Genomic DNA, 26,078 nt, shown 5'->3' with positions numbered 1-26,078 from the left:
GATGATGGGTAGAGGACAAAAGAATTTTGGATATATGACAGGAAAGCATTGATTGCCTTGTAGAGACTATAGAAATATCAACATAAAAGGCACTGGTAGTAAGGGCTCAGAAGACGTGAAGAGCACAGGAAAGAAAGCAAATAGTGCCTTACAGAATAGCTCAATCATCAAAAATATCTTTCTGGTAGCAATACGGACATTAAAGTAGTTGGTGAGTTCTCAGGAAATAAACGTAGTTTTGCAAACTGAAGGAAAAGGGATGCTTGTTATATAGTGGTAGAAAACTTATCTGAAGAGTGTCCTATAGTTGTGCAGAAAGCAGAACTTATAAACTATACAATTCAATATTTAGCTGAGAAGATTTACAAACAAATTTGTCGGAGGTGCTGCCTGGTTCCTTCTGTGCTGCTTATAAAAGAATGTGAGGTGCCAGAGATAAACTGAGGTAAAAACTGTTAAGCAAAAAGAACCAGAACTTGACAATTTGGGAAATTCTCAGCCTATCCAGCTGTAAAAGATGCTAACAATAGGAGATTCACCGTTAGGAAAGAGTGCTCTAGAGAGAAGACCCAGGGTATGGCTGAACAATCTTTAGCTTGTGCTGAAAAAATTAAGCATGTGACTCATGGATGCCCTCAACTGTTTCAGCAGAAGCCAGGACTAGAGATGAAATTATCCACCATATACCCGTGGATGACTCTCTTGTCCAATGGAATAAATCTCCAGACATATCTAAGGGAGCCATAAGGTTTTTGAGAATGTTATACCAGAGGAAACACTGCCAGATGAAATGAAAAAAGGCTGCTGTACTCCCCAAATTCTAAAGGCAAGAAACACATTGATAAAACTATTCAACTGTAAACATATGCTACCCTTATAGAAAAAAAAAAGGATGACTCCAAGGATGAAACCGTTGGTCCAGAGAGCAGAGCATCAGTCCACAGAGCATTTTTCCCTGGTCTTGAAACCTAACAGAATTTGCCTGGCTGAATTTTGAGATTGTTTGGGAACACTAACTCTTTTCTTACTTCCATTTTCTCCTTTTTGGAACAGGAATGTGTATAATTGTCATCCTATGCCAGTCCCACCATTATATAATGAAAGCAAATAATTCATTTTCTAGTTTCACATGTCCACAAATGGAGAGAATTTTGTCCCAAGATGGATCATACCCAGAATCCCACCCACACCTGATTTATAAGATCTGGATGATGAGATTTGGGTCTTTGAGCTGATGATATTTAAATGAGATTGTGAACTTAAAAGTTGATGTTGTAGTGAGTTTAGACTTTGAAGGATATTGTGATGGGATAATTCTAGTTTGCAAGCAGAAACATTTGGGCAGGTGAATTGTGTTAGGCTGGAACATGTTCTAACCGCTGGAACCTGTCAATGTTACTTTATATGACAAAAAGGAATAGACAGATGAAATGAAGTAAAGGATCCTGAGATGGGGAGATTATCCATGTGGGTCCTAACTGCAATCACATATTTATGAGATTTAACTACAGGTTGTTATCTAAATGTAGAGGTAATGCTTCTCACGTAATAGAAACCCTTTGACTAAACACATGGCAGTTTCTAATAGCACTGATCAAGGAGATCTGTCAATTCTTATTAGTATTTAACTTAGAATAGTTGCCTAATACCTTTATAAATCTGGACTTCAATACATCAATGGCATCAACCACAATTTTACTAAAAAATTCTCTTAAGGCATCTAGGCTACAGTGCCACAGCAGAGTGAGGAGGGAACGGTCTACAAATGCTTGGCGAGTGATATTTGAAAGTAGGTCATCCCTCCTGAACATTCTGTATACACTTTCCAGAAGACTGAATTGTGTGGCACAAGAGCTCCTGAGAAAAAAAGAAAAGTATATGATTCATTCATGCTCTGAACAAATACTTTGAGTGCCTACTCCATAACAAGCAAAGTAAACACCAATGATTATGAATTCAAAAAAACTTGACAGGTTTCTATGTATCTATCTACACACACACACACACACACACATATGCACATATATATATATATATATATATATATATATGCATATATATGTATATAAATAAATAAATCATGAAATATAAGAGACATTTGTACACAAACCATATTACTTTAGTCATGCCCAGAAATCTTCATGACAAATTTAGGCATTAGGAAGAATTTTTTTTCATTACTTCCAAATCTGATCTTATTTAGAGAACATCTGGAAGGTTTTAGAAGAGTCTCAGGCCTAAAGACTGTCACATTCACAGAATCTGAAACTCATGAAATATGACTTAAAAATTCTAGTCGCTTCCTAGTAGTGAATTACCACTCCTATTTCCTATACAGAGATATATTCATTTGGCCTTTTATTTTCTCATCTGGGAAATAAGATATTTGAATGAGGACATATAAGAATTTATCTACAAATCTATAAATCAAGACCACAGAATTAGTTTTCCCACCTATAAAAATTAAGAGGTTAAGACTAAATGATCATTAAAATCCTTCCCAGTTCTGAAATCCTGATGCCCAGAAGTTAGATATGAATTAGGGCAAACATATTAGATTCAGAAGGCAATTTAATCATAAAATTTTAAGATTGCAGGACACTATTAGATGCTACATGGGCTTTTATAATATTCATTTGGGTACTTAGATTTAAGTTTTCTTGAGCAGCTTCCTGCTACTGAGCACAGTAGAGATGCACAGCCCTGAAACATCCAACTAATACAGAAAGCTAAAAGGAGGAGAAAAAAAGATTTAAAAAATCTGATTTTTAATATGGGCCAAGAAATGGTTTACTGAAACGTAAATGTAAATAAGCATTAAATATATGAATATATGCTCTGTTTAACTCATAACAAAAGAAACACAAATTAAAGCAACGTTGAGAAATCCTTCCTTACCTACAAAATTGGAAAAACTCCAAATATTTGACAATATACTGTCAAGATTGTGACCAAAATTACAAATTCATTTAACTGCTGACTTACATTTAGAAATCCACTCCAAAGATATACTGACAAAATACAAAATCACATATACACAGGGATATTCACTATGTCATTATTTTATAAATTGTTTCTTTCGACTTAATTTTTTTGAATATGTACAATAGTTATGACTCAAAGCAAAAGATTGAACCCAAAAGTTCATCAGTAGGGGACTACTTCAAAACACTATGATACTTCCATGCAATAATGATACAGCTGTTTAAAAAATAGGAATGAGGAGGATCTCTATGAACTGATATGGAGTGATCTATGACGATATGAAGTGGAACATAAGGAAGGTGAAGAGGCAGAAAAAGAATAGGAGAGGGGACAGAGAGAGAAGCAAGAATCTTGAATAGAGCTTAATTATTACATTATATACTTAACAACTTTGAGTCATAACTATTGTACATATTCAAAAAAATTAAGTCGAAAGAAACAATTTCTAAAATTCGAAAATTAATTAAAATGAGCGTATCTAATTGGTTTAATAATCACACATTGAGAAGACTATATCAAGTAAATTAGGAACACAAAATTTCATGGTATGTGTTTTCTAAGTAAATTATAACTAAAATGAAAATTTAAACTTCATCCAGCTGTCATTATTGTTGGTAGTAAAACTAGTATTATTTTTGAAACTATTTTATATATATCATAGGATAAAGCAATCAAGTTTGAAGGAATGTTACTGGAAACACTATAAAGGAAAAGAAAACGAGAACTACAGTTTTTAAAAAAGAATAAGTTAAATAATAAATCCCCATAATGTTAAGATTGAAAGGGAAGTATCAGTATGTTTTTCTTCCTTAAAACCAACCAACCAAACAAACAAACAAAAAACCCCTACTCTTCAGTTGTGTAAACTGGTTGTAAGAGCAGTACGACCCAGCAGCATTAAGTTCACCTAGGACCCAGACTGTGGCCTCTAAATACCCATTAAAAAAGAACCAAGGCTCTTTGCAAAAATGGATGATTCTAGGTCAAGGTGAGCCTGAGGTAATCTGTTGAGCCAAAAAGCAAAGAGAAGATACCAAAAATTAATGGATTAATGTCAAAGAACATGGGAGCCAGTATGCAGGAACACCCACTGGCCAAAGATGAAATAATTTGAACATCAAAAATAATAACGGCAACTGATTGAAACTTATTATATTTTTATTTTTAAAAGTTCTGAAAATTAAAAAAAATAGAAAAAAAATTGAACCCATTTTCAGAGACAAAAGCAGCTTTTCAGTTAAGTTTTCAAATTAGGGTGTAAAATATCCTACGCATACTTTTCTTCCCTTTTTCAAAATTGTTTCAGCTTTCAAGCGTGTTTTACATTTCCATATAAATATTAGCAACTGCTTGTCAAACACAAAGTGTTGCTGGAATTTTGATAGAGATTGCATTAAATATATACAACAAATTTAACAGTATTTAATCAAACAATTCATTAGTATGGAATGGCTCTCCATTTATTTAATCTTTACTTGTTTAGTTTCCTTCAGCAATGGGTTGTAATTTTTAGTGTGCAAATCTTGCACTTCTCGTTAAATCTATTCCTAAGTATTTTATTCTTTTTTGTTGCTATTGTGAATGGAAATTGTATTCTTAACTGTTAATTCGTTCTAATAGTTTTCTGTTGATCTTTAAGACTTTCTACATCATGCTATCTGTGAACAGACATCTTTCTTACCCAGTTGGTTGCCTTTTATTTCTTTATTTAGCCTGACTGGACTGGCAAGAACCTCCAATGCTATGGTGAATAAAAAACAATAGAACTCCTTGCCTTGCTCACAAACACAGGATAAAAGCATTCAGTATTTCACAATTAAATATTTAGTAGGTCATTGGTTTGTACACATGACTTTGTGTCAGTTTTATTATAAATGGGTGTTGGATTTAGAAATAAATTTATCTGCATGATAAGTTTATCTTCATACACGGGTATGAAAATGTGGTTTTGGTCCATTATTCTATTAATATGGCATATAGCAATTGATTTCAGGATGTTAAACTAGTATGACATAGGACAAATCCCAATTGAATACAGTGTGTAATACTTGTATGTAGGTGGGTTTCTGAAAACTTTTGTGTCCATATTCATAAAAGATATCCATCTATACTTTTCTTCTCACGTTTTTATCTAGCTTTTGTTATCAGGGAGGTACTGGCTTCAAAGATAGTTGGGAAGAGTTCCTTCTTCCTCTATTTTCTTAAGACTTCATAAGATGTTATTTCTTTTTTAAATATTTGATAAAAATTCACAAATAAAGCTATCTCAGTCTTCCACTGTGTGAAGATTTTAAATTATTCATTCAACTTATTAGCTTGTTAAAAGTAAATTCACATATTTTATTATTTCTTGAATCAGTTTTGGTAATGTGACTTTTCACGAATTTCTCCACTTTAAATTGCTAAATTTGTTGGCAAAATGCAGGTCCTAACATTTCATTACACTTTTTTAATTTCTGAAAGGTCAGTAGTAATGTTCTCTTTTGTTCCTAATTTTCATGACTTGTACTTTCCTTTTTTTAAAAATTAGAGTTGACAAACAGTTAAGTTCAGTACGAATAGGCATGACAAACCATAGGCATTACAATGTTATTGACTATATACACTATGCTGTACTTTACATCCCCATGATACGTTTAGTAACTGGCAATTTTTATTTCTAAAAACCTTTAAACTTTCTCCCCCATCCCTACAAACGCCCTCCCATCAGGTGACCACCAGGTGTTTCTTAGTATCTATGAGTTAGTTTTGTTTATTCGTTCATGTGTTTTAGAATCCACATACGCTCCTGTAAGTGTAATCACACTGTATTTATCTTTCTCTGTCTGACTTATTTCATTCAACTTATCTTCTAGGTCCATCCATGCTGTCACAGATGGTAACATTTAACTATTTTATCGCTGAGTAATATTCCGTTGTATATATGTACCACATATTCTTACTTCATTCATCTACAAAGAACACTGAGGTTACTTCTTCGTTTCCAATTCAAATGCCTCTTATTACTTCATTTTGTCAGAATGCTCTGGCTAGGACTTCTTATAATATGTTCTATACAAGTGGTTAATGTGGATGTTCTTGTCTTGTTCCTTATGTCAAAGAAAAACCTTTCCGCTTTTCACAATTCAGTGTGTTAGCTATGGGTGTATCATATGTAGCTTTTATTATGTTGAAATATGTTCCCTCTAAATCCACTTTGTTGAGAATTTTTACCATAAGTGGATGTTGAATTTGTCAAATGATTTTTCTGCACCTATTGATATGATCATATGATTTTTACATTTAATTTTTTTTGTGTCTGTGTGTGAATCTTGTTCATTTTATAGATAGTGAACCAACCTTGCATCCCTGGAATAAATCCCAGTTGACCATGGTATATGATATTGTCAATATATTGCTGAATTCGATTTGCTAACGTTTTGCTGATGATTTCTGCATCCATGTTCATCAGGATACTGGTGCGCCTGTGCACATACATATAATGTAGGGCAATTAGGTTTGGGAACTTGTTGCAAAAATGCAGCTACCTTTACTGATATCAGAGGGATTCTTCATTATGAATTTGTACCAACTGGACAGTTAACCAAGTTTACTATTTGGAACTGCTGAAAAGGATGCGTGAAAAAATTAAACACCTGAACTTTTCTCCACCAATTCATGACACTTGCATCATGACAATGCACCAGCTCACACAGCACTGTCTGTGAGGGAGTTTTTAGCCAGTAAACAAATAACTGTATTGGAACACCCTCCCTACTCACCTGATCTGGCCCCCGAGTGACTTCTTTCTTTATCCGAAGATAAAGGAAATATTGAAAGTAAGACATTTTGATGACATTCAGGACAAGGGCAATACAATGACAGCTCTGATGGCCATTCCAGAAAGAGTTCCAAAATTGCTTTGAAGGGTGGACTAAGCACTGGCATCAGTGCATAGCTTCCCAAGGGGAGTACTTCGAAGGTGGCCATAGTGATATGCAGCAATGAGGTATGTAGTACTTTCTGTAGGATGACTTCACGAACTTAATTGACGGACTTTTGTATTATATTTTTTATATTAATATGTATATATTAAATGTCTTGGTATTGTTTGATATCAGGGTAATGCTAGCCTTGTAAAATGAGTTTGGGAGTCTCTGTCCTCATCAACCTTTTTGGAGTAGTTAGAGAAAAACAGGTATTATTTCTTTTTTGAGTGTTTGGTAAAATTCACCGTTGGAGCCCTCTCTGGTCTAGGAGTTTTGTACTTTGGGTGTTTTAGATTACTGATTTGATTTCACTAGTAGTTAGCTGTCTGTTCAGATTTTGTTTCTTCCTGATTCAGTCTTGGAAGGTTGTATGTTTCTATCGATTTCTTCCAGGTTGTCCAGTTTGTTGGCATTTAACTGTTTGTAGTATTTTCCTGTAGGCCTTTTGTATTTCTGTGGTGTCAGTTGTCAGTTCTTTCTTGTCTGATTTTATTTCTTTGGGCCCTCTGTTTGTTCCTCAATGAAACTGGATGAAGGAGTATCAATTTTGTTTATCTTTTCAAAGACCCAGCTCTTGGTTTCATTGAGCTTTTGTATTTTTATTTTTTTGACTCTATTTCATTTCTTTCTGCTCTGATCTTTATTATTTCCTTCCTCCTACTCACTTTAGGCTTGCTTTGTTCTTTTTCTATTTCCTTTAGGTGTCAGGTTAGACTTCTTATTTGAGATTTTTCCTGTTTCTTGAGGTAGACCTGAATTGCTATGAATTTTCTTAATAGAACTGGTGTGGCTCTGTCCCATAGTTTTGGAGTTGTTACGTTTTCATTTACATTTGTCTCAATGTATCTGTTGATGTCCTCCATGATCTCATTGTTAGCACACTCATTGTTTAGTCACTTGTTACCTAGCCTCCACGGGTTTGTATGTTTTTCATTTTCGACTTGTAATTTATTTCCAGTTTCACACCATTGTGATCAGAGAAGTTGCTTGACGTGATTTCGTTCTTAAATTCATTGATACCTTTTTCTGTGGCCTCACATATACCCTATGGAAAATATTTCATGTGCCCACGAAAAGAATGTATATTCTGCTGCTTTTGGGTGAAATATCAATTAAGTCCATTTGGTCTAATGTGTCATTTAAGGCCACTGTTTCCTTGCTGATTTTCTGTCTGGATGATCTATCCACTGATGTCAGTGGGGTGTTAAATAAAGCCCCCTACCATTATTGCCTTACCGTCAATCTCTCCCTGTATGTCCATCAATATTTGCTCTATATGTTTAGGTGTTCCTTAGCTGGGTCCATAGATGTTTACAAGAGTTATATCCTCTTGCTGGATCATTATGCAAGGCCCTTTGTCTCCTGTTACAGCCTTTGTCTAAGTATTGCTACCCCAGCTTATTTTTCGTTTCCATTTGCATAAAATGTCTTTTTCCATTACTTTAATTTCAGTCTGTGTATTCTGACCTGACGCGGGTCTCTTGTAGGCAGGATATGTACGGATTTTGATTTTTTGATCCATTTAGCCACCCTACATCTTTTGACTGGCCCTTTAGTCCATTTATATTTAAAATAACTGTTGATAGGTATGTAGTTCTTGCCATTTTATTGTTTTCTGATTATTTTTGTAGTTCATCTCTGTTCCTTTCTTATTCTCTTGCTCTTTCCTCTTGTGTGTTGATGACTTCCTATCGTGTTATGTTTGAATACCTTTCTCTTAATTCTTCTGTATTTCTTACAGATTTTTCATTTGTGGTTACCATGTGCTTCATACATACCAAGGTATGTTTATAGCAGTCTATTTTAAGTTCATGGTTGCTTAAGTTTGAACACATTGTAAGATCACTATAATTTTTACTCACCCCCTCCCAGTTTGTTTTTTTCATTTGGATTTACCTTTTTTGTGTGTGTTTGTGTGTATCCCTAAGTTCACTGATATAATTACACATGGTCTTCCTAATTTGGTCTTTTAACCTTTGTGCTGGCTTTATAGTTGGATGCGCTACTGCTTTTACTACGTTTTTGCCTTTGTCAGTGAGAATGTTTTTCTTTCCTAGATTTCTTATTCACGTTTTTTATCTTTCCTTTTCCTCTTAAAGAAGTCCCTTTAACGTTTCTTGTAATACTGGTTTAGTATACTGATGAACTTCTTTGACTTTTTCTTGTCTGGGAAACTATCTCTCCTTCGATTCCGAATGATAGCCTTGCTGGGTAGACCCATCTTGGTTGTAGTTCCTGGCTTTTCGTCATTTTGACTATTTCGTGCCAATCTCTTCTGACCTGCAAAGTTTCTGTTGAGAAATCGTCTGATAGTCTTATGGCAGCTCCCTTGTAGGTAAATAACTGCTTTTCTCTTGCTGCTTTTAAGGTGATCTCTTTGTCTTTAACTTTCGGCGTTTTAATTATGGTGTGTCCTGGAGTGGGTTATGGTATGCCTCTTTGGGTTCGTCTTGTTTGGGACTCTTTGCACTTCTTGGACTTGTATGTCTATTTCCTTTGCCAGGTTAGGGAAGTTTTCAGTCATTAATTCTTCAAGTAGGTTTTCAATCCCTTACTCTCTCTCGTCTCCTTCTGGTACCCCTATGATGCGAATGTTGGTATGATTGATGTTGTCCCAGAGATTCCTTAAACTATCCTCATTTTCTGGGATTCTTTTTCCTTTTTGCTGTTCCAATTGGGTGTTTTCTGCTACTCTGTCTTCCAGATTGCTGATTCGATCTTTTGCTTCATCTAAACTACTGCTGAATCCCTCTAACGTATTCTGCATTTCAGTTACTGTATTCTTCATTTCTGACTTTGAAAAAATGTTTCAATCTCCATTTTTATGTTTCCTATCTCTATGTTGAAGTTCTCACTGAGTTCACTTATTCTTCTAAGTTCATTACGCGTTCTTAAACCATATTTTGAACTCTACATCTGGTGATTGTTCTCCCTTTCATTTAGTTCTTTTTGGAGTTTTGTCCTGCTCTTTCATTTGGGACAATTTGCTTGTCTCCTCATTTTCAATGACTCCCTGTATCTGTTTCTATTTATTTGGTAGATCTGCTACGTCTCCCAATGTTGACAAAGGGGCCTTATGTAGAAGGTGTCCTGTGGAGCCCAGTGGTGCCGTCTCCCTGGTCATCTGAGCCTGGTGCTCCAGGGGTGTCCACCTTGTAGGTTTGTGTTCCCTCCTGTTGCAGTTGAGTCTTAATTACCGTTGGCATGTCAGTCGGTCGCGTTGACCCTCAGGCTGTCTGGCTGGGGACTGGTTGTGACTACAGCGGACAAGCTCTTATGCGAGGACTGACCCCAGAGAGGGAGTCCCTTTAGCCATCGAGTCCCTGGTCCCATCGAGTCCACCTTTTGGGTGTGTCGTTTGTGAAGCTGCCTAGGTGGTGCTCTGGTGTGAGCTGAAGCCTGCCACTGTGTGTGTTGGTTCTGGAGCCTCTTGGGAATTGCTCTGGTGCAGGTCAAGGTCAGCCACTGCTTGTGCCAGAGTTGGAGCCTGTTGGTAGAAGCTACAAAGTGATCTGCGGTTGGTTGCCGCTTGTGCTGTTCTTGGAGGTGCCTGGCAGAGGCTATTCCGCAAACCAAAGCCGGCTGTCACTTATGCTGGGCATGGGCCCCTTTGGTAGGCACTGCGATGTGAGCTGAGGGCAGCTGCTACTTGTGCCAGGCTTGTGGCTGCTTCATTGAAGCTATGTTCCAGACCTAGACTGCCCGATGCTTATGCTTGGGGCCTCCTGCTGGGAATTACAGTGTAAGTTTAGAGTGGTGGCCACTTGTGCTGGGCTTGGGTCACTTAGTAAGAGCTACAGGCATGCCAAAGCCAGCCACTGCCCGTTTGGCGTTTTGGACCTTGAGAGATTTCGGGAAAGTCTGCAGCCCAAATTGAGGCAGGCCACTTATGTGGAGGAGCCCCTAGAAGAGGCTCCGGCTGGGTGAGCTAGTTTAGTGGGGTGGGGTCTCAGGGAACCACCAGGGCAGGGCAAATGATGTTAACCAGGTTGTTGGAGAGCTCCGATTTGATGTCCGCCTGGGTGGGAGGAGAACTCCACCGAGGAGCAATGGTGCCTGATAGTGCTTCTGTCCTCAGAAAGAGCTGCTCCTATCCCTGCCCCTCCAGCACTGACCCTGAAGTTAGTGAATTTAGTTCTTCCTCGTATATCCCTGGCACTTTCGGAGCTGCTGTCCCTGCGCTGGAGCTTAGAGTGTGTGAGTTCGTGATGGTGTGAGTCTGTGTGCAGTCCCTTTAAGGTCTGTGCCTCAGTCTCCCGCCGTCCTTAGTTTTCTCGGATGAAATCCCGTCTGGTTTTCAAAGCCTCATGTTATGGGCAGTGCCTCTGGTTGTGGAGCTCAGTGTGGGGCTGGAACCCCTCACTCCTAAGGTGGTACTTCTGCACCTGAGAAATTACTTCTGTTTCCTAATACCACACCACGAGTGTGAGTCCTATCTGTTCAGCGTGTCTGGCCCTCCTCCAAGTGTAGAGGTGCCTTCTTTGTTCTAGCCTCAGTTACTTGTTGTTCCCTAATTTAGTTATAATTCTGGTGTGGTAGGAGGTTACTAGCACAGAATTTACTTATCCCGCAGTTTTTGATTGGTACTCTCTTATGAACTATGCTATCTCCTTTTATTTGTGATTATCTAGCTAACAGTTTCTTAGTTTCATTTCACTTTTCCAAAGAACCAATTGTTCATTTTATTGATTTCTGTCCGCCATTTTTCTAATTTTTATTTTACAAATGTTCACTCTATTCTTTCCTTCCTTCTGCTTGCTTTTGGTTTAGTCTTTTCTAGATCTTAAGGTGAAGGTATAGACTACTGATACAGAATCTTTCTTATTTTTTAATATAGGCATTAAAAGATACAAATTCTCCTTAGCATTGCTTTAGCTGCACATCACAGATTTGGATATGCTTTATTCTTATATTATTCAGATTAAAGTACTACTGATTTCCTTTATTTCTTATTTGACACAAGGGTTACTCAGAAATGTTAAGTTAGTTGCTGATTTAGAAATATTTCGGATTCCTAATCTTCCTTCTGTTGTTGATTGCTAATTTAACTTTACTATGATGAGAGAAAATGCTTAGTCAGATTTCACTTTTAAATTTATTAATACATGTTCAATTACCTATGATATGGTCTGTCCTGAAGTATGTTCCATATGTACTCAGAAAGAATGTGTATTTCCTGTAGTTATATGGAATGCTCTATAGTTGGTTGTGACATTTTTTGAAAATGGCAAAAAAGGAAGAAACTACTAAAGTTGTGCTACATCATGGGTGAACCTCAAAAACATGGTGAAGCAGCAGCCAAATGCAAAAGGGATGATGAATTGGAAAGTGCTAATGCTTATTTATTCTGGAGTTTCATTTATAGTCTTAGATTTGAAAATGTTTGAAACTTTCAATATGAAAGTCTTTTTTTCTTACAAAAAGAAGACAGAGATGTAAGAGTCGAGTATAATTGCCACTCAACCTTTTTTGATACAGAGAAGACAATTTCCCACATAAGTAAAAAGAGTATTGTTCCTGGCATCCCAAATTAGAACAGAATTACTTACTTTCTGGCAATCTTTTTGAAAGTGGATTGAAATAATTCTTCCATAATATGTTGCTGTTCCCGACAAAGAATTTCTGTCATCAACTGCAACAATACGGGACTTTGAGATAATTCCAATGCATCTAGAAACTATATATAAAAGAAAAATAATAATAATAATTATAATTTTGTTGGATTTCCATTTTCGTTTTGTTTTTAATAGTTTGAATAAAAAATAGAAAATTATAACAAATTTCTCCAATAATTAACTAATGTTAATTCTTCTGTCATTTTTATGTGCCTTCAGTGAGGTCATTTTCATTCACCATTTCTGGTTCTTTTCTTCTGGATATTTCTGTCTTTTCTACATGATCTTCACTGCTCAACAAATATCTAGGCTGCTCATCTAACATTCTCATCACTACTCTCCCATTTTTCATTTCAATGTCTGTTTGTTCCACTTTCTAGGAGATACACGCAATTTTATCTTCTGTGAATTTGCTTTTTAAATTTTGCTTTTATATATTTAATTCCAAAGAGCACTTATTTGTTCTAGTTCTTGAACATAATACCTTCTCTCATCTTTGAAGTTACTCTGTATAGTTTCTTTGATGTGTTCTAATCGTCCTTTGTTTACTCACTTCCTTTTCCTGTTTTTTGTATCTTTCTTAGGCTGGAAACTTTTTGCAAATGTTCGGTGACTGTACGTACACAGATATAAAGGCATTTATATTAAGAAAAAGTACTAAAGATTTAGAAACTTTGTGGATGCTTCAACCATTAAGTGACCGATTATTGGGGAACATGATACTTAGATGGTACCAACATGATGGTTTCACCCCATCCATTACTTGGTAATTGCAGAAAGAACACACCATTCAACAGAGATGGGGTAATGACCATCTTAACCACTTTGATGTCACTAACAATAGGACAGTGACACTGAGTGCCTCCTGATGTGCTATTGTTGTCAAAAAGATTTTCCTGAAACTCATGACTAAGCCTTAAGCTTCACTTCCAGTTTAGAGGAAATGCAGAGGTTTAGGGACAAGTTAAAAAACATCCCAAGGAAATAATCAGACAAATAGGGGACAACAGCCAAGAGTAGTACTCTGGTTTCTTCCAAAATTCAATGTCATGGAAAATAAAGGGGAAAGCGTTAAGTAGTTCTAGATTAAAAGATACTAGAGACATGACAATCCAATGCAATCGTTAATTAGACCCTGGTTTGAAAAAAAGAATAGCTGAACATGGTGGCAAATGGAGAAATGTGAACATGGACTACATAAGATATTAGAGGAGCATTAATTTACTCAGATATGATAATAGTATTGTAGCTTATTCTTAGGACATGCATGCTGAAATATTTAGGGGTGAAGTATCACGATGTCTGAAACTAACTTGCAAATGTTTCAGGCAAAACACACACACATGCACCCCAAAACAAATATAACAAGATGTTAACTGTTGTCTGTAGGAGTTGGTAACATGGATGCTTGTTGTACTATTCTTTCAATTTTTCTGCATGTTTGCAAATTATATGAAAAGAATACAGAGGAAATCTGTGTGGAGGGTGGTGTTTGTAAACTGGTCTTTCCATGTGGCTGCTTGGCTTCCTCAGTGGGTCTTACAAACAAGAGACCTGGGAAAGCAAGTCAGAAAGAAGCTGTAAGGCTTTTAAAACTAGTCTTGGAAGACATATAACATGACTTCTACTGCATCCTTTTTGTTGACGTCCAATCCACACAGAACAGGAGGAAAATCGGACTTTGTTTCTCAAAGGAAAAGTTACAGTGTATGAAAAACATGTGAGATGAGATATATTGGTATAGCCATCTTTGGAAAACACAAACTGCCACACCCATACCATATGTTTATCTCTATTGTAGCATTTAGTAAAGTGTGTTTTAATCATCAGTTTTTTTCTGTTTCTTCCTTGCTTTACTATAATCTCTTTGAAAACAAAGATAATATCTTCATTATTTTTATGTATTCAGACATTGGCCGAGGGCTGAATGATAGGCCACTATTTCCCCTACAATGGTCACTGTCTTAGTTTTTCTTTGCTGGGTGAATCCCTGAATTTTAGCTGAGCATACAGTTGTCCTAAATGACAACATTTACAGCCATGCTTACAGATGTATGTGGCAAATTCCCATTTGATAAATTCACATATCAAATTAGTAGGATTGATATGTGTAAATTCTGGATTAAGCCCTTAAAAGGAAGGAATGTACTGCCTACTACACTTCCCTAACTCTTGTTGGTTGGAAGGGAAAACAAGATAGTAGGAGCTACAGCAGCCATTCTGTACAAGACAGAAGCTATGTATGAAAAATGATAGAGAAAAAGGTAAAAGCAGACTAAGTTCTGTTTACTGTGGAGCTACCTTAAGTTGCCAATCTAGAACTATATAGAAGAGAGAAATAATCTACCACTTTATTTAAGCCACTGGTATTTCAGGAAACTTCAACTGTGTATTAAATAAAATGGGTGATATACACTGAATGTATCTCAAACAACCAGTACTCAAATTTTAGAAACTGAAACATATTGGTAATATTCTATTTCTTAGCTCTTTTTGATATTATTCTGTAAGACTTATATATTATACATGAAATATTTAACAATTTAAAATTGGGGAAAAATGAAATCCAAAGGATTTAGGTATGCATTTACCTTCACAGACATTCAGCTTTCAAAATGAATTAAACTGAATTCTTAAATTTAGAACAATTCTGATTTTGAATATTTCACTTAGTTCTCTTCATTAAGAAATGTAACATAAAAACAACACCAAAGCTTTAATTTTACTTGGTACTACTAAAAACTAACTTTTTTCATGCAGTCCACGTAATTATTATACCGCAGAGTTCCTGGGGGAAATTCTTCAGACTTCATAGGGAAATTAGAAACGATGAGCTTATCAAGAACCTGCTTAAGGTTCTCAAGACTGCCTCCAGTAAGATTGGTGAAGAATGGAAGAAGAATTACAGCTTGACCCTGTGGAGCAATGCACATGTATGAAATTGCACTAGTCATGACTTACAGATCCTACAGAATAAATAAAATTGTTTCTAAAGACTTTGCAAACAAAGAACTGTGTAGATTCAATGAAAGACTTTAGAATATTTTCTAAATTACATCAAAAAACAACCTAAACGCAAAGGTGTATCATGGCTTTTACTCTAGAGGTAAGGGGGCCCAGTTAGGGCTATATACATGTAAATAAAAAGGACATTGTATGATGGTTCTGTACGTTATTTTCCTAAACAAATACTCTAGTAGAAATATAGTAGATAAGTTTTGAGTGGAAAAAACATACTGAATAACCTATGCGGTAATTCACAAATATTCCTTGCAGAACTAACTCAGAACTTCATACAGAGCTTAACAGAAACTAGGTGTTGTTTCCTATCTCCCCTGAGTGGCAGGTAAGTTCCCAGATTCCCTCATACTGATATATAAGAAACTTGATAAATAACATAGAGTGGAACATTGCAAAGAAAATCCTCATGAAAATCCAGTAAAAGACAGTTTTCAGTAAGGTCACATTTTATTACAATGTACAATCTACTTATTAAAGGACTTTAAAATTAAAGTATTTTTTTAATTATGTTCCTGACCCTAAAAATTACCAAGATATTTTATATTAAAGTATGGTAATCTCATTGTGGTTATACTTAACTTTTGGAGAGACATACTAAAGTATGTGCAGATCAGATAACATGACACCGGGGGTTTCCTTCAATGTGATGGGTGGGAGTGACTGTATAGTTCAAACAAATATGCCCACTACAGATAGCTACTGAGGTTGGATAGTAAGTACATGAGAGTTTACTGTGCTAGTCTCTCTGCTTTTGAATGTTTCAAATTTTTCATTATAAAAAATAGAAAACATAAATATGCAAAACTATAAAATGCGAAAATAATGAAGAATGTGATCTGAAAATGCATGTGTTTAATACTTACCTTGAAATGTAGACCCAATTTTGAATCAGCAAGTAGAGTAGCATATGTTGTAAAGACTTCAGGGAATGCACTGTGATTTATATTAAAAGACACAGATGACTCAATCTGGAGGGGAAATAAAAACATGATACATTTCTATATTACGCATCTAATTTCCTTTAACAGTTTTCAAATTTTTAAATTACGAAATTATCTACAAATTTGTTCTTGGGCTTCAACAATGTTTCAACAAATATTTTTCTAAAATATTTTAAACCTATCTGGGGAAGACAATGCATGCAAAGGTACACTAAAAAAATAAAGTATAAGAAATGATGAGTATAAATAATGAAGTAAAATAATAGAAAAAGTATCAAGTGTAAGATAATCAGCAATTGTTCAGTAAAAATATTTTTTATTTATAAAACCTCCATCGAATTTGACAGATACAAGTTACAGAGTACAAACCAACAAACACAATTTTTTTTTTAAGGTCTCTCAAAATACCTGCAAAACTTTTCCTAGTAAGGTCAGCACTGCCATTTTACTTTCAGGAGCAGAATCTCTGGCCCACCACCCATCACACTTCCTCCAGTTTTGCAGAATTGTAGTCGCAAGTTTCAGTCCTTGGTGTTTCTGATTGGCCCGATCTCTGAAGCTCTGATCTAGCATACCATTCAAAACGGTGCTCACCTGAAACAATTGTGTGGTGACTGAGGAAAAAGTCTTAATATCGAATGACATATATAATTTACTTTCATTTCAAGGCTATTCTCGAAAAAATGAAGATATTATTTCTATAAGATAACTTCACAACTCCTCAAATGTGAGAACATGTAAATTTTCCCATAAAAGCATACCGTGGTCTCATTTATGAAATCATGTGCATATTGTTATTTCTTGCTTTCTTAGTTGGGGGCATTCTCGATGGGAAGAGGAATTGGCTCTCTTTTGTCCTCATCACCGGTACATGTGCATGTGCACATGTACATACACACATTTCCTGTCCCATCACCTTTTCAATAGTGCTTTCTATTTGGTTGGATTAATATTCAATATTCCTATCATTACGACAATGTAAACATTTTTCACAGATCATCCAAGTTTTACTACCCATACTTTTATTTTCTTGCATTTTGATCTCCCTGAGGTTAATACTTGTTTGCTTCCTTCGCTGTTTTCAATGTGTCCATCATTATTCGTCATCAGATTCTCCCAAATTGATCTCCTCAAGACATCTAAATGTATCAAGAAATCTATCAGCTCCATCTCGGTAGCAACATATCTCCTACTCTGGAATGTTGGTGACCTCTACCCTCTGGTTCTCTATTTAACATCCTCCAGGAGATTCATCCATTTCTTTGTGTTCAGGCCAACTTCCCAGATCCAACATCATTCCCTTTCTTGGCTCACTGCCTTATTTCAGTGAAGTATTTCCTCCAGTAGCTTCCTGGTAAGAAGCAGGAAATACATTCCTTTGAGATCTGCCACAACTGAAACATTTGCATTCAACATTAACACATAAGTGATAATTTGGCCAGATTCAGAACTCCAGGTTGGAAGTCTTTCCTGAATTATGAAGAAAATTTGGCTCACATTCCTCCAGTATCCACTTTGCTACCACAAAGACAAAAGCAATCCAATTTTTTGATCTTTTTAATGTAATCAGGTTTTCTCCTATAGAAACTTTTCAAAACCTTTTCTAATGTAAAACCCAAACCCCCAGGGTTTTCAATTTTCAAGAAATATGCTCCATGTGGAGCTGTTTTCAAACACTATGCTGGACACTCAAAAGCCCTCTTCCATCTGGAAACTCAAGGCCTTCATTTCTTTGAAACTGTCTTCAGCTGTGTTACTCAGAAAGGCCTGCCTTACCTCTGGGGCAGTGGCCCTGGTGCTGGACCTTGTAGATTGATTCCAAGATTCCTCATCTTTCTTTCCTGTTTTATCTTTTTCTTCTATTTCTGTGAGAGTTCCTGAATTTTTCTTCTAAACCCATTTCATTTAAAATTTCTGATGCCTATAATCAAATCCCAGGAATTCTTTTTCGTTTTCTGATGTTATTTTTCAGTAGCAATTCTTGCTTCATGGATACAGTATCTTCTCTCATCTTTCTGACGTTTTTCTTTCTACATTTCCATTTCACTGAATTAGTCTCTGCTTCAAGTGGCTTTTTCCCTGCCTGTCCATTTTTAAACTTCTTTCCTCAAGTTCTTGGTACTCCTTGGCTGTTGGTACATATTAAGGAACTGACTAGAATCACTGTGCAATGGGCAGGGCACACGGGCTGCAATGATCATTGTAAACTGATCTGATTGGGCAGTGATGACAATATTTTTATGTCCTCATAGGCTTGTTAACATATTCCAATATCCTGCCTGAGAGTATATACCTATAATAATCTTCTGGAAGCAAAATTGGGGGAAAAGAACTAAGCCTTAAAGATCAGAATTTAGGCAGGCTTTCATTTAAGTTCCCTGTATTCAAGAAGTTATCCTTACAGCACAGAAACACAAAGGATCATAAGAGACTATTGTGAACAATTATACACCAACAAATATGACAACTTAAAAGAAATGTATAAATACTTAGAAACATACAACCTACCAAGATTGAATCAGAAAGCAGCAGATATCTAAATAGACCAATTACCACTAAGGAGATTGAATCAGTCATCAAAAACCTCCCTATACACAAAAGTCCAGGACAAGATGGCTTCACAGGTAAATTCCACCAACAATTTAAAGAGGAACTGATGATGGTAACAGGGAGATCCAAGATGGCGGAGTAGAAAAATGCTGTGCTTGCCTCCTCCCATGAACACATTAAAATTACAACTAAATTATAGAACAATCAACCTGGAGAACCATCTGAAGTCTATCTGAACAGAAGTTTCATAACTAAGGATACAAAGAAACCACACTGAGACTGGTAGGAGGAGCAGAGATTTGGAACGGGCCGGCCCCAAACCTCTCAGTGGCAGATGATAATTGAGTATTTCACCTGTGAAGGTTCCGCTTGGGAGAGTTAGGATCCCCATCCTGTAGTACTAGTAGTGCCAGAAAGAGGAGCCCCTACATTTGGCTGTGAAAAACCGTAGGGATTCCGACCATCTAGGTGAGACACAAAGCTATGGGAAATCCAGACATCCTCTTAAAGGCCCATTCAAGACTCGCTCCCAGGCACTCACCCTAAGCTCCAGTGGAGGGGCGGTGACTCAGGGGGAGTCACAGACATACAGGGAGAGACTGACTTGTGTAGCTATAGGGCAAGAGTTAGAGTGACAGTCACCATTTTCCCTGTGGAGAATCTTCCTGCCATGCAGCCTGCAAGCAGGAGCCATCTTCCTGTGTTAAACCTCCCAACTCCCAAGCCCAAGGCCAAATCTGAATCTGCATTGGTCTGGTGAGCTCCTTGGGATGAGGCCCAACCATACTTGTTCAATGCTGCAGGCACTTTATTAAGGAGCAGCCAGCCCTATTGGTACTGCACTCTTTCTTAGACAACTCTCAGGGGTCCGTGAGCCCATAGTAAATGGCGACTGGCTTCAGTGTGCTCTGAGACTTTGGTTGAGTAGCTCTAGGATCAGTACTGGCACCAAACCAAAATTTACATTAACGTGGTGAACAAAACTCATCCACCCCGGTAACGTGAGATTCTGCCTCAGAGAACTCACCTAACGCGCAAGGGTTTATCAGCAGCTGAACCTTAAGGAAGCTAGCAGGTGACAGCAGGCCTTGGGGTGTCCTGGCTTTCGTGGAGCTACCACAAGCGCAGGACTGGTGGCAGTCAGCCTCAGTTCGCAGTGTAGCTTCTCCCATGCACCTCCACGTCCATCACATGTAGGACTAACCGCAGATAGCTTTGTAGCTCCTACCAGGTAGGCCCCAGCTGATCGTAGGCAGTGGCTGCCCTGGGCCTACATCAGAGCCCCTCTCAGGAGGCCCAAGAACCAACATACCCTCAGATCACGACATAGCACCACACAATTAGCCCACAAGCAGCACATCTAAAGGGCAATCACAATAGGCACCACAGCCCACTGGGGTAAATCCTGCTCCATGGGGTAAGCACCATGTACAGCAGCCCATAAGCTGTGGACGTGGTGAAAAACCACAGCAAGTCAGCCTGAGCATCAATTCCACCAACTGATGTGCCAATAGGAATAAAGGCTCAACTATAGCAGGAGGGTATACACAACCCACACAAGGAGCCACTCCTGAAGCACCCAGCACAGGAGACCAGGGAGACTGTACAGCGGGGGCCCCATAGGGCACCTACTATATAAGGCTACCCCATCGAGACTGGGAGAGATAGCAGATCTACCTAATAAATAGAAACAAACTCAAGAAACAGTCAAAATGAGGAAACAAAGAAATACATCCCAAATGAAAGAATAGGAGAAAACTCCAGAAAAAGAACTAACCAAAACAGAGGCAAGAAATCTACCAGATATACAGTTCAAAACAACAGATACAAGGATGCTCAAGGAATTCAGTGAAAATTTCAACGAAGAGATAGCAATCATTAAAAAAAAAGGACATAGAAACCGTAAAAAGAACCACTCAGAAGTAGAGACTATGATAACTGAAATAAAGAATGTACTAGAAGGAATCACAGCAGACTTGATGTAGAAGAGGATCAAATCAGCGAAGTGGAAGACAAGGTAGCAGAAAACGCCCAATTGGAATAGGGGGAAAAAAAGGATCAAGAAAAAATAATGAGGATAGTTTAAGAGACCTCTGGGACATCAAGCATTACAACATTCACATCATAGGGGTACCAGGAGAAGAGAAAAGGCGAGGGATTGAGAACGTATTTGAAGAAATAACGACTGAAAACTTTCTTAACTTGGTGAAGGAAATAGACATACAAGCCCAGGAAGTGCACAGAATTCCAAACAAGATGAACCCAAACAGGCCCACACCAAGACACATTATAATTAAAATGGCAAAGGTTAAAGATAAAGAGAGAATCCTAAAAGCGGCAAGAGAGAGGCAACTAGTTACTCATAAGGGAGCTCCCGTAAGATCAGCTGATTTCTGAACAGAAACCTTGTAGGCCAGAAGGGATTGGCATGAAATATTCAAAGTGATGAAAAGCAATGACCTACAAACAAGAGTACTGCACACAGCAACACTGTCTTTTTAAATTGAAAGATAAAGAACTTCCTCAACAAGAAAAAAACTAAAGGAGTTCATCACCAATAGACAGACGTCTTGACTAAGATGGAAAAAAAAAGATCAAAAACATAAATAAAATGGCAGTAACTACCTATCGATCAACAATTACTTTACATGTATATGAACTACTCATAAATTGTCCAGTGAAAAGATATATGGTGGCTGAACTGATAAGAAAACAAAACCCTTATATGAGCATGCTGCCTAAAACTCACTTCAGACTGAGGGACACACACAGAGCGAAAGTAAAGGTATGGAAGATAGTTCATGAAAATCAAAATAAACAAAGAAAGCCGGGGTAGCAACACTTATACCCGATAAAATAGACTTTAAAACAAAAGCTATAAGAAGACACAAAGAAGGAGCCAGTAATCCCACTTCTATTTATTAGAAGAAACCCAAAAATGCTGCAGCAAGGGGACATGTGCAACCATATGTTCACTGCAGCACTGTTTACAATGGCCAAGATGTGGAGGCAAGCTGGGTGTCCGTCGATAGATGAATGGATAGAGAGGAGGTAGACGTGGAGGATGCTGTGCTGAGTGGAGTATGTCAGACAGAGAAAGACCGATACAATGTGATTTTGCTTATATGTGGAATATAAAGAACAAAATAAAACAACAAAACAGAAACAAACTCATAGATACAGAGAGCAATTAGATGGTTGCCAGATGGGAGGGTGGTTAGGGGGTGGTGAAAAAGGTGAAGGTATGAAAAAGTACTGGTTGTTACAAAGTACTCATGGGAATATAGGGTCTAACATAAGGAACATAATCAAAAATACTGTAATAACTATATATGGTATCATACGGGTACTAGATTTATCAGGGTGATAGATGGGAGGTGGGTTGAGGGGCTAGGGTGAAAAAGGTGAAGTGATTAAAAAGTGCAAACTGGTAGTTATAAAATAGTCATGGGGATGTAAAGTAAAGCATTGGGAATAGTCAATAATATGGTAGTAACTATGTATGGTGCCAAGTGAATGAATACTAGACCAGTCAGGAGGATCACTTCTTAAATTATATGAATGTCAGAGGTTTCCGGAAAGATGGCGGCGTGAGGTGAGCCTCTGTAAAGCTCCCCTGAAATTTACAACGAATCGAACAACAAACACTCCACAAAGGACTCCCTGCACAGCAGACAGGCAAGACGAAGAGGCCCACTACCAACTAAAATCACCTAAAGGTGGGAGATTCGCGCGAGTGGGGGGAGGAGGGAAGGGAGAAGTGTGGAGACGGAGCCGTGCGGGCGCAGGACGCAGACCTAGCTCAGTGCTCTGAGCTCGCTGCTTCCCGAAACTACCGCAGCTGCGGGAGATCGGACTGCTAGGGCTCCGCCAGGGCTCCACAGAGCTGAGGGGACAGCATATAACACGGCTGTACCCAACGCTCACGGCAGAGACCTCGGAGAAAAGACTGAGGGAAAAAGGCTGAAAACAGTGGTTTAAGCCCTCACTGCCGAGCAGAGAACGGAGCCTTAGGCACTGAGACTAGCCGCCCCCTCCCTCCCCTCCCAGAGATCGCCCCACCCCCACATGCCCGGTGCTAGAAACGGAACAGTAGCAGTGTCAGAGCAAAAGAACAGAATATTTGCTGTTCTGAGAACTGTGGGCCACAGACACAAATTCACAGCCCAACTAGTTCCAGCAAAGGGGAGATACCTGTGGAAGCAGGACCGGCTGTGGTGGTGGTCGCCGCCATTGCTCTGGGCCACCTCTCACAACTCACCCCGCCCCTGACCCCACCTATCAGGGTGGATCACTGCAGGAGTAAACAGAACTGCTGAAATATACGGGCTCTGAATCAGGAGCTGGAAGAGCTTTGGAACATCAAAAGCTCTCCGCATACCCACTGGGACACTGCGCCCTGTGACCTAGACGAACTATGAACAGAGGAGAAGCCCGTTTCCCAGCGAATCCCCCCATTGTGTGAGAAGCTGGAATAGTCCAGAGAAAATATAGCACTACCGTGTGGGAGAAGAAAAATAAGCTGCAGTTGGAGAAAAAATAAAACATTCTACCAACAAGTACTGGAAAACAAAAAGACCGCTTCCTATCAACCTGTTACAAAATTATATGAATGTCTAATCCCTATGTTGTACACCTGAAATTAATATAAAATAATATTGAATGTCAATCGTAATTGAAAAGTTAAAAAGGGGAGGAAAGGTGAATAAGAGGCCCATATCTGCAGGTATAAAATAATAAGCCATGGGGATGTAATGTACACCATAAAGAATATGTGAATAACTATGTGATAGTGCGGTATGGTGTCCGATGATTGCTGGACTCACTTCTTTAGGTATATAAATGTAATATAATATTGTATGTTAGCTATATTTTAATAAAAAATCTTAAAAAACAAAGAATACCAATATCTTCTCAAACTCTTCCAAAACTCAGAAGAGAAGGAAATGCTTTCTAACTCATTTCATGAGGTCAGCATTACCCTGATACTAAAACGAGATTAAAAAAAAACAAAAAAAAAGAGAATTACAGGGAAATATCCCTAATAAACACAGATGCAAAAATCTTCAACAAAATATTAGCAAAGTAAATTCAGCAATACATTAAAAGAGTCACACACCATTACGAAGTGTGATTTATTTCAGGGACCCAAGGAAGGTTCTAGAAATTAAAGTATAAAATGAGACACACATTAATAAAATAAAAATCACATGATCATCTCAATAGATGCAGAAAAAGCATTTGATAAAAATTAACATCCATTCATGATAAAAAGTCTCAACAAATTGGGTACAGAGGGAACAAACCACAACATAACAAAAATCATATATCTCAAGTCCACAATTAACATCATGTTCAATGGCGAAAAGCTCAAAGTTTTCCTATAAAACAGGAACAATATAAGGATACTCACTCTCACCACTTTTATTCAACATGGTACTCAAGTCTTGCCAGAGCAATCAGACAAGAAAAATAAAAGGTATCAAATCAGAAAGGAAGAAATAAAACTGTATCTATTGGCAGTTGACATATTATATATTATATAAAGACTGAACCAAAACATATTAAAATTAATCTATGAATTCAGTACAGGATACAAAATCAATATTCAAAAATACATTGTGTTTCTATACACCAAGAACAAACTATCTAAAAAAGAAAGTAAGAAAACAATCCCATTTACAATTGCATCAAAAGGAAAATACTCAGGAATAAATGTAATCAAGGAGGTGAATGACCTGTACCCCCAAAACCGGAAGACACTGACAAAACAAAATTGAAGAAGACACACATTCCATACTCATGGAATAGAAGAATTAATATTGCTAAAATGTACATATTACCCAAACAAATCTACAGACTCAATGCAATCCTTATCACAATTCCAATGTCATTTTTCACAGAAAAAATAAAATCCTAAAATTTGCATGGAACCAGAACAGACACCAAAGGAATCTTGAGGAAGAAGAACAAAGCTGGAGGCATCACACTTTCTAACTTCACACTGTTACAATGCTGAAATAATCAAGACAGTATGGTATTGGCATAAAAACAGATACATAGATCAAAAAAACAGAACAGAGTCCAAAAATATACCCACACAAAAATGGACAATGTATTAAAGAATATACAATGGTGAAAGGATAATCTCTTCAATAAATGTTCGGAAAAATGGACAGCCACATATAAAAGAATAAAACTCAACCCCTATCTTAAACAAAAATCAACTCAAAATGTATTGAAGACTTGAACGTAAGACCTGAAGCTACAAAACTCCTAAAAGAAAACTTAGGGGGTAGGCTCTTTAACATTGAGTTTTTGGGTTTCACATCAAAAGCAAAGGCAATAAAAACAAAAATAAACAAGTGGGCCTACATCAAACTAAAAAAGCTTCTGCACAGCAAAGAAAATCAGCAACAAAATGAAAAGGTAAGTTACAGAATGAGAGGAAATACTTGCAAATATATATCTGATGAGGTAATACCAAAATTATATGAAGAACTCAAACTGAACAGCAAAATACCAAACAAACCAATTAAAAAATAGGCAGAAGAAATGAATAAATCTTTTCCTAAAGAAGACATATAGTTGACCAACAAGTTCACGAAAAAGTGCTGAACATCACTAATCATCACAGAAATGCAAATCAAAACCACAATGAGATACCACCTCACACCTGTGAGAATGGTTATTATCAGAGACAACAAATAACAAATGTTGGTGAGGAATGTGAAGTAAAGGGAACCATTGTGTACTGTTGGTGGGAATGTAAATTGGTGCAACTGCTATAGAATACATTGTGGTGGTTCCTCAAAAAATTAAAAACGGAATGATCATATGATCCAGCAATTCCACTTTTGGGTATACTCGTATACCTCAAGAAACCAAGATCATTATCTAGAAAAGGTATTTGTACCCCATTGTTCACTGCAGCATTATTTACAATAGCCAAGAAAAGAAAAAAATGTAACTATGTGAAGTAATAGATGTTAAACTTA

General features: G+C 37.3%; 1 protein-coding gene across 3 annotated transcripts in view; it reads right to left on the bottom strand.

Moving 5' to 3' along the window:
- Positions 1-26,078, bottom strand: part of PRKDC (protein kinase, DNA-activated, catalytic subunit) — a 270,539-nt gene that overhangs the window by 140,384 nt on the left and 104,077 nt on the right. For all 3 annotated transcript variants that reach the window (XM_074318994.1, XM_074318995.1, XM_074318996.1), the window contains exons 37-41: positions 16,939-17,124; positions 16,453-16,557; positions 15,316-15,483; positions 12,503-12,630; positions 1,650-1,857 (exon numbers count right to left, since the gene is read on the bottom strand). In XM_074318994.1, the coding sequence (XP_074175095.1) occupies positions 1,650-1,857; positions 12,503-12,630; positions 15,316-15,483; positions 16,453-16,557; positions 16,939-17,124 (795 nt within the window). The remainder of the gene's footprint in view (positions 1-1,649; positions 1,858-12,502; positions 12,631-15,315; positions 15,484-16,452; positions 16,558-16,938; positions 17,125-26,078) is intronic.

Source organism: Rhinolophus sinicus, linkage group LG14 (genome assembly GCF_036562045.2).
Source record: "Rhinolophus sinicus isolate RSC01 linkage group LG14, ASM3656204v1, whole genome shotgun sequence".
In the NCBI taxonomy this organism is placed as follows: Eukaryota; Metazoa; Chordata; class Mammalia; order Chiroptera; family Rhinolophidae; genus Rhinolophus; species Rhinolophus sinicus.
Note: the sequence above shows the minus strand (reverse complement) of the source record. Positions and strands in the feature narration are given on the sequence as shown.